Consider the following 17,520-nt stretch of genomic DNA (forward strand, 5'->3'; position numbering starts at 1 on the left):
GGGTTTTAATGGAGTAAGATTGCCGTCTAAATCATGAATGCGTCTTTAACGTTTTGTAAAACGTAATAGTTAATGCATGTTAATAGGAGTCTAAATTGTGAGGGTATGAAAGTTCAAAATAAATAAGTAAATTGAACATTTATGTTGTTATCAAGAGAGTAATAGCCACATAACCACTACAATAATTAAAATGAACATATTAAAACACTCTACAATTGTAATTAAATCCTCTGTATTTCTTAGTAGGATTCAATTCATCAAAAGTTTTTCAAAAGGAAAGGGTCTTTGTAATCAACTGCAGTGTTCTTTTTGTTTTTTGTTTTTTTCCCAGGAGAGGTCCTGAGCTGTTACTGAAGCTTCAGAAAAGAATCCCATCTTGAAGGCGATTGGCCCAAATGGCCCACAAAAGCTTCATTTGATCATCACTAAAACTAAGCATTCATTATCCCTCACGCTGAAGCATGTTGAGCTGTTGAAAGCTTCGTATTTCATGGCAATGGCGTTCACCATGGCCGTTCTCTGGTTGCGGATACGCATGGTTAAACACGCACTCGTCTTTTTGACAGCAATCTTACTCCATTAGGTGTTCAACATCTTGTTGACCCTGCAATACACAAACATATCTCCAATTTTCAGATGATAAGCAACAGTAGGTGTTTGCCAGCACGAGTGTGTGCTTGTGTTACACAGGCATATTAGTAAGCAATGCTTCGGTATGATAGTAATAGCGTCAGTCAAGCAAAGGCTATGCTCTGACTTGCCGATGCCGATGACGGAGAGGTGTATGGAGGGGGAAGCATGAATTAAGTGGATCAGAAAGCATGTGTAAATCACACTGGATGGAAACACGGATTCCGCAGTTGGCCCCCCACAGGCTGAGAGAGCGCACAGCCAGGGCCTTGCCGCTAATGTGCCAGAAAAACAAACGAGTTTCCAAGGAGAGGACACATCAGAGGAATTAAATATAGTTGCCTCCCATGAAGAAATCTGATCGGCAACTGAAAAAACAACGTTTGAATGGGCTGTCACCCCTTTGCTATAATCGTCTCTTTACATTTTGCAGCCATCGCGCACTGTATACACACAGTGAATTACTATGTGGTGAATGTAACGGTCAGAGTGGCATCTGACCTTGGGGACACAAATGCTGCCTTGTTCTTCAATCGATCTGTCCTTCCTGAAGCCAAGAGAAGAGCTTCTCCCACATAAATGCCACAACCTTGATTATGTAATACATTGTAATACAAGACAAGGGTGTTAGAGCGTTCCGCTGAATGCCTGATCTTCTAATTCCCTAAGAGGGCCGATTGGGCCCCAACTGTGAATTTGTTTGAACATCATGCCACCTTGAAGTTGAATGAGGTGCAAGACATACAGCTGCATTCTATTATGAGTGGCGCGGACCACACAAATAGCAGCAAACTTGTGACAAGTTACCTGACCTTCAAACGTCAAGGTCACAAGCAACTTTTCTTTTGCTCATATCACAAGCTGGAAATAACTGACAAAACTCATTATACAAAAAAAGTAATACGTTGTGCTTAAGGGAGCCAATTGTAAATAGTGATTTTACACCGTGTTTTCAGAAGTCATCTCGACAAACTAAATGATCCTTCCTGTCAACAGGTGTGTGGTGAGACATGAGCCCAATGTCATCAGCAATTACAAACCGTAAAACTAACTTGTCATTAGTAGCTCTTTCTTCTCCTCCTCCCTCATGAGGCTTTTTATCCCTCCTTAGCTCATCTGACACCCCCCCACCCCCCACATGCCCCCCCCCCCCCCACCCTTAATAACAAGTCCGCTGTGAGCATCACCTACTCCAAACAGTGGACACTTCTCCTTGACGAACTCACTTGGTGCTGGCTTGCTAAGTTGTTTTCCCAAAGGATATAACGTCCAATAAGAAGCAACAGGAAGGAGATCTTAGATCACGCCTTTATATCCATCTCAGTGTCAAGCTCAGTGGGTGAGTGGATAACTACTAGGAGAAATAAATTGACTGTGAGCCAATCTTCATGGAAATCTTGGTAGATTGTTGTTTTTTTTGTCAGGTATGATATGATGTTGAGGCAACAAAATTGTTGTTGTTGTTTTTTTTTTTGTTTGTGAGCAAAAATAGTGTAAGCGAAAGTGACCACCATAGGATGCGGCCGACGTTCTGGAAAGGAGTGATTCATACACTTCTTTAAATTTCTTTGCGCTGACCAATCGTTATATCAACAATGTGTTCAAGATGAATCATGACAAGAATTTCCCCTTGGTCTTTTTACTGTCATATGTAAAGTGTGTTTCGAGAATGAAAAAAAACTTGCATCAGGTCTTCCAAGAATATTTTGCAAAGGTGATGCAAGAAGATTAACAAAGGCAAAAATGGTTAGCGACATGCCATTATTAGTGGTGTGAATGGCTCTGGTTGTGAGTGTTTGACTTCTTGGAATGGAACTCTCCAAGTGACAATGGTGTGCAGTCAGACTCCGTGTCACCGCATGAAGTCACAACAGGGTCATAGCTAACAATAGCTAGAGAGGAGAAAGAAGACATTGCCTCTCAATATCTTCATTACTTATTTTTAGTTTTCACTTACATCTTAAGTGTGGAACTAGCATTGTTTGAATCTTGAATCTTCAATTGAAGCCTTAAATAAATGATCAGGTATTGTTTTTGAAATGTTTTATTATCGTGGATAAACCCCATGAGATGCACATCTTGTTTAGAAGGGGAAGAATACTTTCTCATCCTAGCATTCCTCCTACATTCCAAAAACATACATGGCAGGTGTATTGTTGGACACTCTAACTTGTTCCTAGATGTGATTGGGAGCGTGAATAGTTTTTGTGCCATGCAATTAGCTGGCAACCAGTTCAGGGTGTCCCTCACCTAACTGCCCAAAGAAAGTCAGGATATGTACCAGTAACCCGAATGAGGACATGGATAATGGATGGATGGATGATGCATTTTCCAAAAAATCAGGTTAATGTCTCCAAAAATGAAAATGGAGTTATTCATATATTCTAATTCTATGATTGTCTTTAAAAATGATATAAAATAAATGGTGCTTAATCAAAACTGTGAAGTTGCAGTAATTCGAATATTGCCAATTGAAAAAATGTTTCGACACAGCCGTCTTTCGTTAATAGGTTTAGTTGAATATTTTCTTGAGTTTGTTTTTTGTTTTCTCTTGCTTTTAAGTGGAACCAATCCATCAGAGTTCAATCATGTATTGTGAAAAATAAACCAAGTATGATTGTGTGTCTTAAGTATGAGAATTCTTCTGTGGTCATTTTTACAGGGTGGTGGGAAAATGTTGAAACGTTCAAAAGGCTCAGGACGCAAAGTCTGTAAGTCTGAAATTCTTCTGCTTATTTGGTTTGTATTTTTCCCTGCAGCACAGCGATGTGCTCTCATCTCAAGGCACAGTCTTTATTTTCTGTTTGGAAACTTACAATTCGGATATTCAGTTTAAATTGCATTCGGACAGGCACGTATGCCATTCCAAATGTGAGAATATCATGTTAGATAAAGGCTGATGGAACAGTCGCGAAAAAGGAAGCTACAACTGGATTGTACAACTGGATTAGCTCAGAAGTATGAAAATGTATATGTGAACCTTTAGATTCCACATGAAGTGAAATCAAAGCCTAAAAAACAACCTCTACATCCACATGACATTGAAAGCAGCATTTGTGCATTTGCGCTCGCAGGCGTTTTAGCCAGCTAAGTGGAGTCTTCACTCTCAGGCTTTAACAATAAACTGACAGCGAGAAGAAAACATCCCAGGATTAAGGTTGCCTGCCTACTGGCCTTTGCTGCGACCCTCCCAGTCCTCAATTTGTTTTGGGATCTCTGTGCTTTTCCATGTTACGCCTGACTGCCTTCCACTGGTCACTCATGCCTCACTCTAAAGATTTTTCCAAAGTATATCTTCTCATGCAGTCGTTTGAGAATTCCTTGGGTTACTTTGCATTTCTGTGGGTGGGAAGATTTTTAGGCGTTACATGTCATTCCCAACAATCAATGCAGTTTTACATGTATATTTCATTCCAACAACTCATTTCACTGTGTGAATTTCATTCTTTAGGTTTCTCTCTCGTCCATCAATACATTCAACATTTTAACGAGAAAGCTGGCAACAAATCAGGTAAAACAAACAAACCAGTAGCGCTGTTGTTGCAGACCATCATCACATATTATGACAATCAACAGCAAATAACAAAGTTGGATTTTCTAGTCTCTATCCACCTGTTGTCTTTCCTGAACAACAAGTAAAGAAACTGAACTCAACACACTTCTGTTTCTTCATTTCTCTTGAACTTTTGTCTGAGTCAAACTTATCAAATATCTAAAGCTAGCCAAATATCTAGTCCTGCATGAAGGATTTGAATTTCTTGTGGTTACCAATAAAATACAGCTTAGTCAATGCTTTTTAGAGACATGTGAGTTTAAGACCTAAAACAGGCTCAATTAATCATTGTAAATTATTTACATATTCTCCATTATTTATACTAATGCAAATTATGACAGATGCACCTCGTGCACAACACAATTTACATCAACTTTTATTTTATTCGGTCCTACTAAACTAAATAAGAGAGCCTTTAGTAGGCACAATTGATTTAACTTTGAGCTAACTTGACCCCTACGTACCCAACCAACTGAGAACCTCAATCAAACTATAACCACATTAATTCAAAAAGGACATTTAATTTATCTGCTGGCCTACATGCAGTAGAATTGGACTGGTATGGAGGTAAATTAAATACCCTATCTAAGATCCTCTGATTGGCATTTCTGCCATGCGGTGTTGAAAAGAGCAATGACTCGCTCATGAGATAATTTTCTGGTGTGTTTTGACTTTACGGGTGTCTTCTTGGAATCACGTAATTCTTTACCGCCGTCTTTGTTCAGCTTCGATCCGCAGAAGGTCTAAGATTCCTGGGGTGGTCATCACACAATATACAATCAGTATACCAGAGGGAAAAAGCGTCCCAGATTTCAAACGGAAACTAAATCCAATAAACGTCCAAGAAGGTGAGTATCTTTTTATAATATAAAAGTTGTTTGTAACAGTAGTTGTCTAACAATCAACTGCAGCTACAGCTTGTTATCATGACAAAAGAAACTAAAACTCGTGTTCCTTAGGCAAATCGGCTGTTTTCAAGGCTTTGATAGTAGGAGAGCCCAAACCTGAAGTAACATGGAAGAGAGTAAGAGGCAGCATTCTAGACAAAGAGAAATATCAGAATAAATATGACGAGTCAACGGGGGAGTATATATTGGAGGTGAAAAAATCATATACAATCATAAACTCAAATTTGCTTGTTTTTTTTGGGTCATTTTTGCAAGGCGTTTGTAACATTTTTGTGTTCCTGTAGGTTCGTGCTGTAATGAGTGCAGATGCAGACACATATAAATGCATTGCAGTGAATGAGTACGGAAAAGCTATTTGCTCTGTGGCCCTTAATGTGGCAGACCGTAAGTTACATATACGGACTACTCTTTAAACATGTAGATGTTTCGTGTTTTGCATGTTTCTAATTCCATCCATAAAGTGTACCTTTCCATTTAGCTGCAGAAACAATAGACCATACCTGCTTAAAAATGTTTTCTTATGTTGTTGTTTCGATTCTAGTCGTAACCGATCCATCAGATTTCAGAAAATTGCTGAGAAAGACAAACACAAAGTAAGACTGCATGAATGGTGTGTCCGAAAAATTCCAAGACCTACATCACAAAAGATGGATTTTTATTCCACAGGGCAAATTATTAGCTCCTAAATTTAACTTTGATAATGCAGTGATTCCCCCTATTTCGCGGTTAATGGAGGCTGTCAACCCCCCGCGAAGTAGGGTATCAGTTCCTAGATTTCTATGTACGTATTTCTATAGCTGCAGTAATCATAAACAATCCTTTTTTTTTTTTTGTATTTTTTGCGTATTTATTTTCCTTTCCTTTATTATTTAACATTACATTATCCTTATTAACGTTATTGTATATTCATTAAATAACTAATATTACTTAGTTTGTTGAGAATTTGTTCTCAGGACTGGTTATCTGCACCAAAACTCCGGTGAAAGAGTACACAAGTCATCACGTTGAACTTCACATTTATTTTGGCTCATTTAAGGTGTATCATGTAGTACCTGTTGAATAATAAATCAACAACAATCTTAAAGTCAGTCAACTAACATATAAACACTTAATCTATGAATTCACTGTATTTTTAGCTTACATTAGCGGGTTAGCAACAACTACTAACTATAAAGTGCAACCTCTACACAAACGAACACATACACAGAATAAACACTCATCGCTTACTAAACATAGGCAGTAGCGTGCGTTATCAACATAAATGATAAACTAAAAGTATGAGCTTACGTAGTCATTCACTATGTCACCGTAACCAGCCGAATGACTCACAGAGAACGTAAAACAGGAAACGGAAATGCAACGCGACCCGACAAATTAAAAGAATAAATTTCAAAACAAGATAAAAAAAACGTCACGAACTCTAACGCTTGAAGAATTCTTAACATAGTTATTAACTAATATTACTTCGTTGTTTAATGAATACAGTACTGTATATTGTGCTTTTTTCATTTTTGCACATTTATTAAGTGATTTTTTTTATTTAGAAATATTTTTAATTTTTCCTGTAAAAAAAAAAAAAAAACACGAAGTACTGAGACCACGATATCTGAGACCGCGAAGTAGGAGGGATCACTGTACTCTAGACTAGACTCATTGGTGTCTAACATGTCCTGGAACCAATATATATATTTTGTTGTTGTTGTTGTTGCTGTTGTGGACTCATTTAGTTTGTAGCTATCAAGTGTCTATGGCACAAAATAACATTTCCATTACTCATAGTATTTTAGAAGAAAACCAGACAGAAAAAAACAAAGAAAGAGACGACAGATATCGTGACACTCTGGAGAGGGACTATGAAGGACTGGGGACAAAAGACATGCACTTGATGCACATGAAAATGGAGGAGAAGAGGCAACGTGGGCTGAAATGTCAGGTTTGAAATCAGTTGATTTCCAGTTCCTTAAAGATTCACCCAAGATGATGCCACTGCTGTATCTTCACCGACACTATTATTATTGTTACTTAAAGTAATTATGTTTGTTTCTTCCAGAATGGAATGAGTCTTTCTGATGAAGACTTGGAGCAAAAAAATGGATTTGTAAGTGGCGGCTGTGCAAAGGATGGTGAAAACCTCACAAGTACGTGAAGCGTTAATGCAACATTGAACAAATAATTATAATATGAAAACAAGTACCAGCACATGTATTTATTGATGGCAACGGGCATATGCTAAACGCAGTGTTTTAAAATAGATTTTCAATTTTCACTCAGTAAACCGTAGCATCCACAAAATTGGATGCATGGGCATTACGTGATCTTCCTATAATGGAGAAAATCAAATGTTGGTTGTTGATTTAACAGGAAGGCAAATTTGTTCATGATGGGAACATTACCAAGTTGCTGATTTGATTTCTTCAAGAGCGTGTCAAGAAAAATGCATTGCTCATAGTCACTTTTCAACAAAAAAAACTATGTTTGTATTGCACCCACCGGTGGGGTCTCTGCACTGCAAACTTTTTTTTTTTTTTGCCAGTATCCTGCTCCTGGTAGATTTGCTCGGCAGCATTTTTAAAATTACTGTATTATGGTGTATGTTTTCAGTTCCCAATCTGGACTTTGTTGTTAAACTTCAAGAGGCAGTAACAGAAGAGAAAGACAGCGCACTGTTTGAATGTGTCCTGACCCACCCGCTGCCTGAAATCACGTGGATGAGCAAAGGCAATGTGCTGGAGGACGGGGAAAAATATAAAATCAGTGTGTCGGATCACAAAATGATCCACAGGTTGCTGATCCAAGACTGCTCGGAGCAAGACAGAGGCGTCTACTCAGCTGTAGCCGGAACTGCCTCATGCAATGCTGCATTAGATGTAGAAGGTGAAAACTTGAAACACAAATGCGCTGTCAGTATTTGAATGAAACATAATTGTGATTTTTGTTCTTTAACATTGTGCCTCAAGCTGACCTCGAGGCAGCTGGCAAAAAGAAAACCGGAGGAGCTGGGATAGACCTTGAGGAAGTGGTCAAGCAGCAACAAATCAAAAACCAAGAAGAAATGGAGAAGGTTTTGGAAGCAAAACATCACAGAGGGGAACTGACAGAGCAGAGGACATTATCCGCCAATGGAAAAGATGGAGAAATTATTTCCCTGACCGGTCCCGTCAAATGTAGTGGGAATAATGTGCGTGATCCAAACATTAATAGCGAGTCAAGTCATAAGTCAATGCTCAATGCACTATCTTCACAGCAGGTAGCAGGTGGTGAGTTCAATTTTGCATTGTATTGCCAATTCCCAAAAGAATGACCAAAGTCATTTCGTATTTTTGTTCTTTTGTTGTTGTCTTGCTTCCAGAAAACACAAAATATTAAATCCAATGACTGAATGTGTAATAATAGGAGCAAAATCTACTCCTTTTCATCTATGGGACAAGTACGGCCATTTTGGCACTTGCTGTTGATGAAGTTTATATATATATATATATATATATATATATATATATATATATATATATATATATATATATATATATATATATACACACACACACATAGAGAGAGAGAGAGAGAGAGAGAGACCTCTTTTAAAATCATAAGAATATTTTATGGCAGCATTACGTCAAGTAACAACTGTCATACAGCCTAAAATGTAACATCTAGTAACTATGATTTGATTGAGCCAATTAGTTGGCTTTATGAAGCAACTTGATGACATCGCCGCAATCTCATTGTCCTTATGCTAAAAACCTGTTGTATACAGATGAAACTGGAACAGAAAAATTGGCGGGAACCAAAGACAGTGAAGCAGTAAACAAACTGGAGGAAAAAACAGAGCTTGCATTACAAGGTAACGTTGAGTAACAAAGTTCTTCTCAAATGTTTTACACCAGAAACCTCATGAAAAAATGCTTAAGAGTTTTAAAATGTTAATGAAATTATTACTATTTTTGAAAGTCACCGTAACTTCTCATGTTGAGGCTTTGAACATTAACACAGCGTCTACAATAAATGAAGGAAAATACTAAAAGTTGGGGCAGTGAATCCTTTTTATACCACTGAAGTGAGCCCAAGTCCCACGATTAGCATCAAAAAATATGACCATTGTTAATATCTCGTTCATGGCAACTGGCAATGGTTAATTGTCTCGGTAACAGGCATCATCTTTGTGTTGTTTTTTTTCTGTGCAGAAGGCAGTGACACATGCGATGGTGACTTAAATGAAATCGATACGAAATGCTCACCAAAAAAGAAGAAATGTAAGTTTGGTTGGGCACAACTGACAACGATCAAGTTAAGAAGCCTTTTTATACCCACTCTATTTATACCATATAATGATTGCAATGTTTATTTACAAATATTGTCAAACCCTGACATTTGGAAGTTGGCTACCCTTATACTTGCGGAGATATGTTTAAGCAAACGTTAACACCCAAATTCATTTGTCTGAGCGGCTCTGTTGCTGATTAAGATGTTTGTATCTCTGTTTTTGGATGGCAAGTACCTTTCATGTAACCCATGAATCACGTTCAATCTTTTGTCTTTATAGATGAAAGTTTATTCAATGAAGAAAATGAGACTGAAGAAGTGGTCGGCCTTGCCGTGCAACCGAGGCGGAAAAGAATTGGCCCACTGATAGAAGACACAATCATCGGTATTATGCAAATGAGCTTTCAATGAGAAAGGCAGCAAAAGAGCTTCAGTTGGTGCATTTGAGCTTTGGTTTTAATCACTTAACCATAGCTGAGATTAAATGTTCTAGTTCATTCATGTTGTATGTCGTAGAGGCGTTTTAAATGATTCTTTGTAAAATGTTGTCACTTGTTAAGTAATGGTCATACACACCAGTCATTCATTAAATTCTATTTGTACATTTATTAGATCCAGGAGTTCAGTTCATCTGGGGATTGTCTGACATCAACGCCATCATCGGTGAGAATGCTGAGCTAAACTGTAAACTCAGCAAGGAAGACTGTGAGGGAGTTTGGTTCCGAGATGGCGAAAAGGTCAGGCGTTGGCTCGAACGTCTTTGTCCCGAAACGTCCCTATAATAACACTTTTTTGGCAATGCATCTTACGTTAAATTGAAAATCATACACAGAATATATACTGTACATTCAGCATTTGTTGAAACCCAATGCTGCTCGGAGAGAAAGTGACCAAATCATTGACAGCAATCTCTCATTTATAGCTTGATCGTAATTAATTTCTTAGTCGATTTCAGTAGTAAGATTTGCCTGCTTACGGATATGTACATACAGGCTTACATACTTATATAAATAATAACAACGTATATGTGTCGGGCTCTCATTTGCCTGCATCCCTGCGTCCTAGATGCATATTTTTTAAGAGGGACGCATACTTTCAAATCGCTGTGCGTCTATTGGACACATTGTTCTTTTACACCAAAATATGAATCATTGTCCATCTAGCCTTTGATTCAGTTTTTATCAAATTTGACCACTTACAAACAAATGTTTGTAAAAAGGCTTGAGAAAAAGAACAAAACAGACATGTTGAAACTAAAAAAATAAACACCCAAAGTAAAAAGCGGACTTTTCTACCAAAATGGACTAAGTCATGTTAATGGTTATGATATTAAATGATGACTGATGCTACAGTACATGTAAGTTCATTCTATTAAAGTATTTCACACAATTTTATGGTGACCATTGTTAGTATTTAATGCTAGTTTTTCCTCACGTCTTGTAAATGCAGTTTGAACCTTACACTTACTTTGTCCTATTTTTTGTTCAATTTTTGGGACTCCAAACATTCCTGCTGGGACCAATAACTTTCTGGTATGGCACGTCCTGGGGACCCTAAAATATTTTCATATATATATATATATATATATATATATATATATATGGGTGTGTGTAGAAATTTGAGATAGTTTGGAATAAAATGTATATTAAAATAAAGATTCGAGTTTATTTTCATCTTTTGATTCCAACCTAATGTTTCTTGTCAACAGCAAAAATAAAGCCTGATTGTGTGAAAAACGGTGTGAAAATTCTGACAGTAAATGCTTTGTTTTGTTTCCGTGTCACCTCTCAGATCATCACTGGTGACACATTTGTAATATCTCAAGATGGTGCAATTCATAAATTGCTCATCATGAAATGCCAGGAGGAGCACTCTGGGAAATATCGTTTTGAGGCGGACAATCGTAAGACAGAGGCAGTGGTCAACGTCAAAGGTTTGAAGACTCATCAAAACAACAGTCAAGCTTGATAACAAAAGAGTGCAACACCTTCATGAGTTAAAACTCTCCCTATTCAGATCCTCCAAGGTTTGATCCAGAAGACCTCAGTGCATTCACAGAGCCCTTGAGGATTAAAGTAGGGCATAACGCAGTTTTTAAACTAAACTTTCTCGGCTTTGAGCCCATTAAGATCCAATGGTACAGAGAAGGAGAGGAGCTTCACGATGACGCCAGCAGCACCAGGATAGATAAATCGGCCAATCACAGCCGCCTGCTGCTGAACAGATGCCAGAGGCGAGACTCTGGAGAGATCAAGATCAAGCTTAAAAATGAGCATGGCACAACTGAGGCTATAACACAGCTCATTGTGCTTGGTGAGCCAACGATTCAGTCGGAATCATTACACATTTCAAACAATTTTTCAATACCGACTTACCCGTTGAAGGAAGTCAAAGAACGTGGCACTTTGTTTCAGACAAACCCACTACGCCGTTGGGTCCAGCAGAGATAACGCTCAGTTCAGCAACATGCATTGAATTTAAGTGGAGGCCTCCAAAGGACGATGGCGGTTCGCCTGTTAAAAATTACATCATGGAGCGACAACAGATTGGAAGAAACACTTGGAAGAAAATAGGGGAGGTCCCGGGCGTGCCCTTCTACCGTGACACTGATGTGGACCGTGGACGCAAGTACTGCTACAGAATCCGAGCTTTGACCTCAGTGGGTGTGAGCGAAGTGATGGAGACGGAAGACCTCCAAGCTGGCATACTGGGTGAGACTAAATGGGACGACAGACTTTCTTGTCGTCAAATATGGTGTGCTGGTTTTACATGAATAATTATGCAATCCTGTAATGAGTAACAAAAAGTCAGTTGATGGGGTGTAAAAATCAAAGAGAAAATGTAAAGCTATTTAACTTAAAGCCTCATCGTGTAGAATTAAGAAATGCCATTTACCGGAGTTAAAATCCACAGCCAGAGATAGGCAGTCCATCAGCACAGACACCACACGCCCGACACCAGCGCTGCACAGAACTTATTCCTTGGCAAAAATCCGACATTTTCCACACTTTTTCTAAGTTGATCCATGCACATGACGATTAACAATAGCCAACAACACGGCGGTTCGCGAGACAAGGAAACCACAGGGTAAGGTAAATCCATTGTTTATTACATATTATTGATGAATATGTAGCAGAAAATCATTAAAGTGAAGCTTTTATCTTCAAGAATTTTGAAGCTCAAATGTTCTCCCAATCTGTAATGACCCAAGTTTACTGCAATGATGCCTGCAGGTTTATCTTTGTAAAAGATCCAATGGTATTAGGTTCATAAATGAATAAATAAAATTGACTTTGATCATTCAAATGGAGGGAGGACTGTTAATGCTATGTAAGATAGGCCATTAGTCAAATTGCACAGCTAACGTCTAATATAATGCCATGAGGTTATTTGACATCATTTACCGATTGTTTGACGAGCGCTCCTGTTTCCAAAAGGCTGTTACAGTATGATAACACAGAACCAATCGAAACGACATTGGCCAGTTTGTAACAGAGAAAATATCATTTTCACAGGTGAGGAATAAAAGCCGTCGGGTTTTTTTAATGAAAAGTTTGACAGCATAGCAGTACCCTCTAGTGGAACACAATGTCGTTACATTAATACATTCATCTATACATGCATTACATTTTCTTTTTTTATTTCCTGTGAACTGCGCTTTTAAGGGATATTCTGTTTATGTCAAATGATAGTGATAAGACCACGGCTATATGCTATATGTCAAAGGTGATGGATGATGCGCATGTAAATGTGACTTATTTGGAAAACTGTGCAATTAGCTGCACTGAAACCTATTTAAAGCTTGAATGGATGGATTACCGCAAATCCACACCAAACTGTTATGTCTTTTCTTAACTAATAATAATCGCAATTTGTCTTTATTTTCTTTGCTGAATATTTAAGCCTTCCCCAATGCCCCTGCACCTCCAAAGGTAGTCAGTGCCTTTGATGACTGCATCAATCTTTCTTGGACCGCGCCAAGTAATACGGGAGGCTCGCAAATTCTTGGGTATATTGTGGAAAAACGCAAAAAAGGAAGTAATCTCTGGACAGGGGTCAATGCTTCAAATGAGCCAATAAAAGGTTTGTTTTGATCATTCATTTGACTGAACTTGTAAATGTTTGAAAAGCTTACTATAACCGTGTCATTTCTAGAGAAGAAATGTGCAGTGAAGGATGTTGTGGCAGGCATGGAGTATGAATTCAGAGTTCTGGCTGTGAACCTTTCAGGACCTGGCGAATTTAGCAACCCGTGTGACTTTGTTTTCGCACGGGATCCCAAAAGTAAGTGTGGAAGTTGAAAGTGATCTCTGAACTTCTCCGCTGTTGTATTTCCTCTTTCTTTCGTTTGAATTAAAACGGTGCATTGTCATTTGCAGAGCCCCCCGGTAAAGTTATCGGCTTAAAGGTAACAGAGACTTCTTACGGCCACTTTGTCTTAACCTGGACCAAGCCTCAAGACAAACCTGACATACAAGATGAAGCCAAAGGATATTTTGTCGAGATAAGGAATGCGCAGTGCCTAGAATGGTCGCGGAGCTTCACAATCACCACCACCTACACTGTGAAAGGCCTGAGGGCAATGGATATGTACTGGGTCAGAGTCATTGCAACCAATGACGGTGGAGAGGGCCAAATTGAGGAACTGCCCAACTATGTCCTTGCGATGCCTCCCCTTGGTATTCCTAAATTTAACCTGATTTTCCTAAAGAAAAACAATTTCTTGAAGTTCATTTATGCCAATAGTTTATTTCCATGTTGGACTATGTGAATTGCTGAAATCAAAGATTTTTCTTCCCGATTATATGATCTATGCTCTCAATTATCTTAAAACATTTTGATCAACCTAAGTTCCACCATATCTGTTTAACACACGGCCTTTAGAATTCACAACATTGGCTGGCAACCAATTCAGGGTGGGCTGGCATGGTCTCCAGCATTCCTGCAATCTTTGTGAGGATAAGGGATTGAGATGAAGGATGGATGTCTATTTTATTTATTTATTTATTTTATGTGTATGCCTAATAACCAGCATTAGTTTTCACTGAGTTTCTTAGTCTAGCTGTTAAAGGGTTAATTTTGTATTTGTGGAAGATCAAATAAAGAGGGACATCCACCCGTTTACATCCTTTTGAGGTTGGCCATTTTGCCCCATACCCGCTGACTAAAAATGACATCACAGAAGCTCAGGGCTCTTAATGATCAATAACAGCTCACGAGCATCTCGTAATTTGACTTCCCCTTTACATATTGCTTGAATACGTAGCATCTTTACAATGTCCACATAAAGGCAGGATACACCAAATAGATAAAACATTTGTAAAATTACTGAACATCTGTAAGACAAAATGGCATCAATGTATTATTATTGATATTATTGTCATTTTGACTTTAGCACCAAAAATACCTTTTGTTGTTATACATGTACTGTTTATTGTGCTTCAATGAGCTAGACATTTATTTTTCTTTTTATAGTAAGACCAAAGTTCACAAATAAAAAGATGAAAACATTCATGGTGGTGAGGGCAGGAAACACCGTCAGGGTGAACATTAACTTTGAGGTGAGTTTCACTCATTTAATGTGTCTTGGACTTTGAAAATTCTTCTTATTTTTTTTTTTTTTTTTTTTTTTTAAGGCTTCCCCACCGCCAGACATTATGTGGCTCAAAGACAACGGGCCAGTGCCCAAACGAGTGACAGTGAGTAACTCAGACGGCGCTTCACAAATGTTGATCCCTTTGTCGGAGCGCTCTGATTCGGGCATCTACTCCATTTTGGTGAAAAATCTGGCAGGACAGGAAACCTTCAGTACAGAAGTTAGGGTTACAGGTAAAAAAAATTATGCTGTATGGCAGCACGTCTTTGAAACATCAATCAACATCAACATCTGTGCTTGCAGATGATCCTAAGCCTCCTGGACCTGTGGAGGTTGAGGAAAATGTGCCAGGCACAGTGCAAGTGACATGGCAACCCTCTCCCGACGAGAAGCTCGACGACCGGTTGCATTATGCAATTTCAAAATTGGACTCGACCAAACACACCTGGATCACAGTGGCTGACAGACTCTTCAATAACAAGTTCACCGTTTGTAATATCATGCCCGGGAGGGAATACCATTTTCGGGTCTATGCCAAGAATGACATGGGGGTGTCTGCACCCTCCGAGTCACTCACCTGGGCAGTTGGGAGAAAAAAAGGTTTGTATGTCACACCGAGGCACTAAAAATTATGCGCAGCATTTTCGGAGTTTGGCAAATTAGGGCAACTTTGTGATTTTTATGGGAGACTATCATAACCCGAAAGAATGTTTTTTGTTTGTTTTTGAGTATGTACGAATGAGCATGTACACGGGTGGAGTAAGGACCCCAACCAAACACTCGACTAGAGTTCAGTAGCAAAAGTTTTATCAAACAAAAGGCGCACGACAAGCGTAGTGCAAAATAAAAATCCCCAAATGCCAAAGTACAACCAAAATCACATTGTGTAAATCAAAGTGAGACAAAAAGTGTCTATAGTCTTCAGTCCAATCAATGCAAGGCAATGAGGAAACGCAGTCAGCAGAATGACTACAAAACAAAGTAACAACAAAAATGGTCAAACGTGGAAAAAATGTCAAAGAAAAGTACAAACCATAATTCACTCGAAAGAGATGAACTCAGGATTAGACAACTGGGAACTTTACAGAGGCTTCTCGGAGAGTGGCGAAGGAATAACCCGGTGCCGTTCTACTGCTCAGACCGCACTTAATAATGCCATTGATGACAATTTGCAGTAAGGGGCGCGGTCGGTGACTCCGCCCCCTCTAGCGGAAGGCAAAGCACAGTGAGCGGGGAATGTGACATCTTTTAACAATCTAATAAAAGCCCCCCCCCCCCCCCCCCCCCCCCCCCCCCCAGAAAAAAAAAAAGTAGATGTACTAGTACTTTATGGTATCTATAAACAACGACAAACTTTAGGGGTTGAGCGTCAATTAATCGCAAATATCCGTCGGGAAGATCATTTTTGTTAGGTCTGACAACTATAACTAATTTTATGGTGCAGAGTAAATGGACTTTCACCGATATAGTGCTTTTCTGTCTTAGGTGCCCAAAGGGCTTCACTCTGACTATTTACCTACTGTCGATGCGGAATCAGGAGCAACTGGGGGTTCAGTATCTTGCTATAGTATATCTCGACATGGTCACAACCTCTCAGTCAGGAGACGACCACTCTACTACTGAGCCACGAATGCAAATCCCATGACAGTTTTTTAGGTCGTTTTGAGCTATTAGATAATATGAAAAAATCATATGTGTAAATAAAAGACTGCAATGAAATATTTACCAGCCATGAAAAAAAAACTTACATAAAACCAAATGTAAATTGTAACAGCTCATTTTTCTGATGTGGCACATCAGCATTGAAAAAGATCAAATTATTATTTATATTGGTGCACCAGGAAAAACGTTATCGGTTGGTATTACTGTAACTAGTGAATCTAGTCGAACAAATTACATATTGAAACAGCACGAACATGACTTGATGTAAACATACAAAAAATAAAAATCATAGAAAGTCTTCGTTTTGCAGAAAAGCTTTCGGTGATCTTACCGAACCGAGAAGAACGAGACCTGCGATGTGCTCCGGACTTCACCGTCCCATTGAAGTTGCATGTGGCACCGAAAGGCTATGAATGTTACATGAGCTGCGCTGTTACTGGAAACCCAAAGCCTAGGGTCACGTGGTACCGAAATCACGTCAGCCTCAACACTAACACCAACTATTACATCTCAAACACCTGTGGAGTTTGCTCCATGTTGATTCTCAGCGTCGGCCCAAAGGATGTGGGAAAGTACACGGTCACAGCAGAGAACACCCTGGGAAGATCCGAATGTTCCACCATGCTCAGTGTCAGAGGTGAGGGCTGCATTCTACAGGTAAAATACGGAAATACGACTTCTTAATTGAGTGTTTGCAAGTAAATAGGTTTCTCAAGTGTAAAATGACACAAGCATTTACAAAAAACGTTTCTGTAAAAAAACGTTTTTGGGACTGACAAAGAAGGCTGTGAAAATATGTTGGCAAGTGAAGTGTAACTCTTGTTTTTTGGGGGGGTGCTGACTGAATTTTGTCAACAATAAAACCTGTGAACCTTTGTGAAAATGATGACAAAAATGCTTCGTATGCATAA

General features: G+C 38.9%; 1 protein-coding gene across 1 annotated transcript; it reads left to right on the forward strand.

The window, feature by feature from the left end:
- The first annotated feature begins 1,836 nt into the window (after window positions 1-1,836).
- On the forward strand, window positions 1,837-17,293 carry LOC148427795 (immunoglobulin-like and fibronectin type III domain-containing protein 1). Its single transcript, XM_088409262.1, has 25 exons — window positions 1,837-1,969; window positions 3,293-3,341; window positions 4,082-4,141; window positions 4,909-5,031; window positions 5,143-5,282; window positions 5,376-5,475; window positions 5,633-5,684; window positions 6,871-7,024; window positions 7,142-7,229; window positions 7,693-7,965; window positions 8,049-8,348; window positions 8,846-8,932; window positions 9,273-9,341; window positions 9,632-9,736; window positions 9,964-10,088; window positions 11,143-11,284; window positions 11,368-11,664; window positions 11,766-12,062; window positions 13,255-13,434; window positions 13,507-13,635; window positions 13,731-14,030; window positions 14,827-14,912; window positions 14,988-15,180; window positions 15,251-15,547; window positions 16,920-17,293. Exons 2-25 carry the CDS (start codon window positions 3,305-3,307, stop codon window positions 17,291-17,293), a joined length of 4,008 nt encoding a protein of 1,335 aa, XP_088265388.1. The 5' UTR covers window positions 1,837-1,969; window positions 3,293-3,304.
- The last annotated feature ends 227 nt before the right edge of the window (window positions 17,294-17,520 follow it).

Source organism: Hippichthys cyanospilos, chromosome 2 (genome assembly GCF_059441005.1).
Source record: "Hippichthys cyanospilos isolate Australia breed blue-spotted pipefish chromosome 2, RoL_Hcya_1.0, whole genome shotgun sequence".
NCBI classification, from domain to species: domain Eukaryota; kingdom Metazoa; phylum Chordata; class Actinopteri; order Syngnathiformes; family Syngnathidae; genus Hippichthys; species Hippichthys cyanospilos.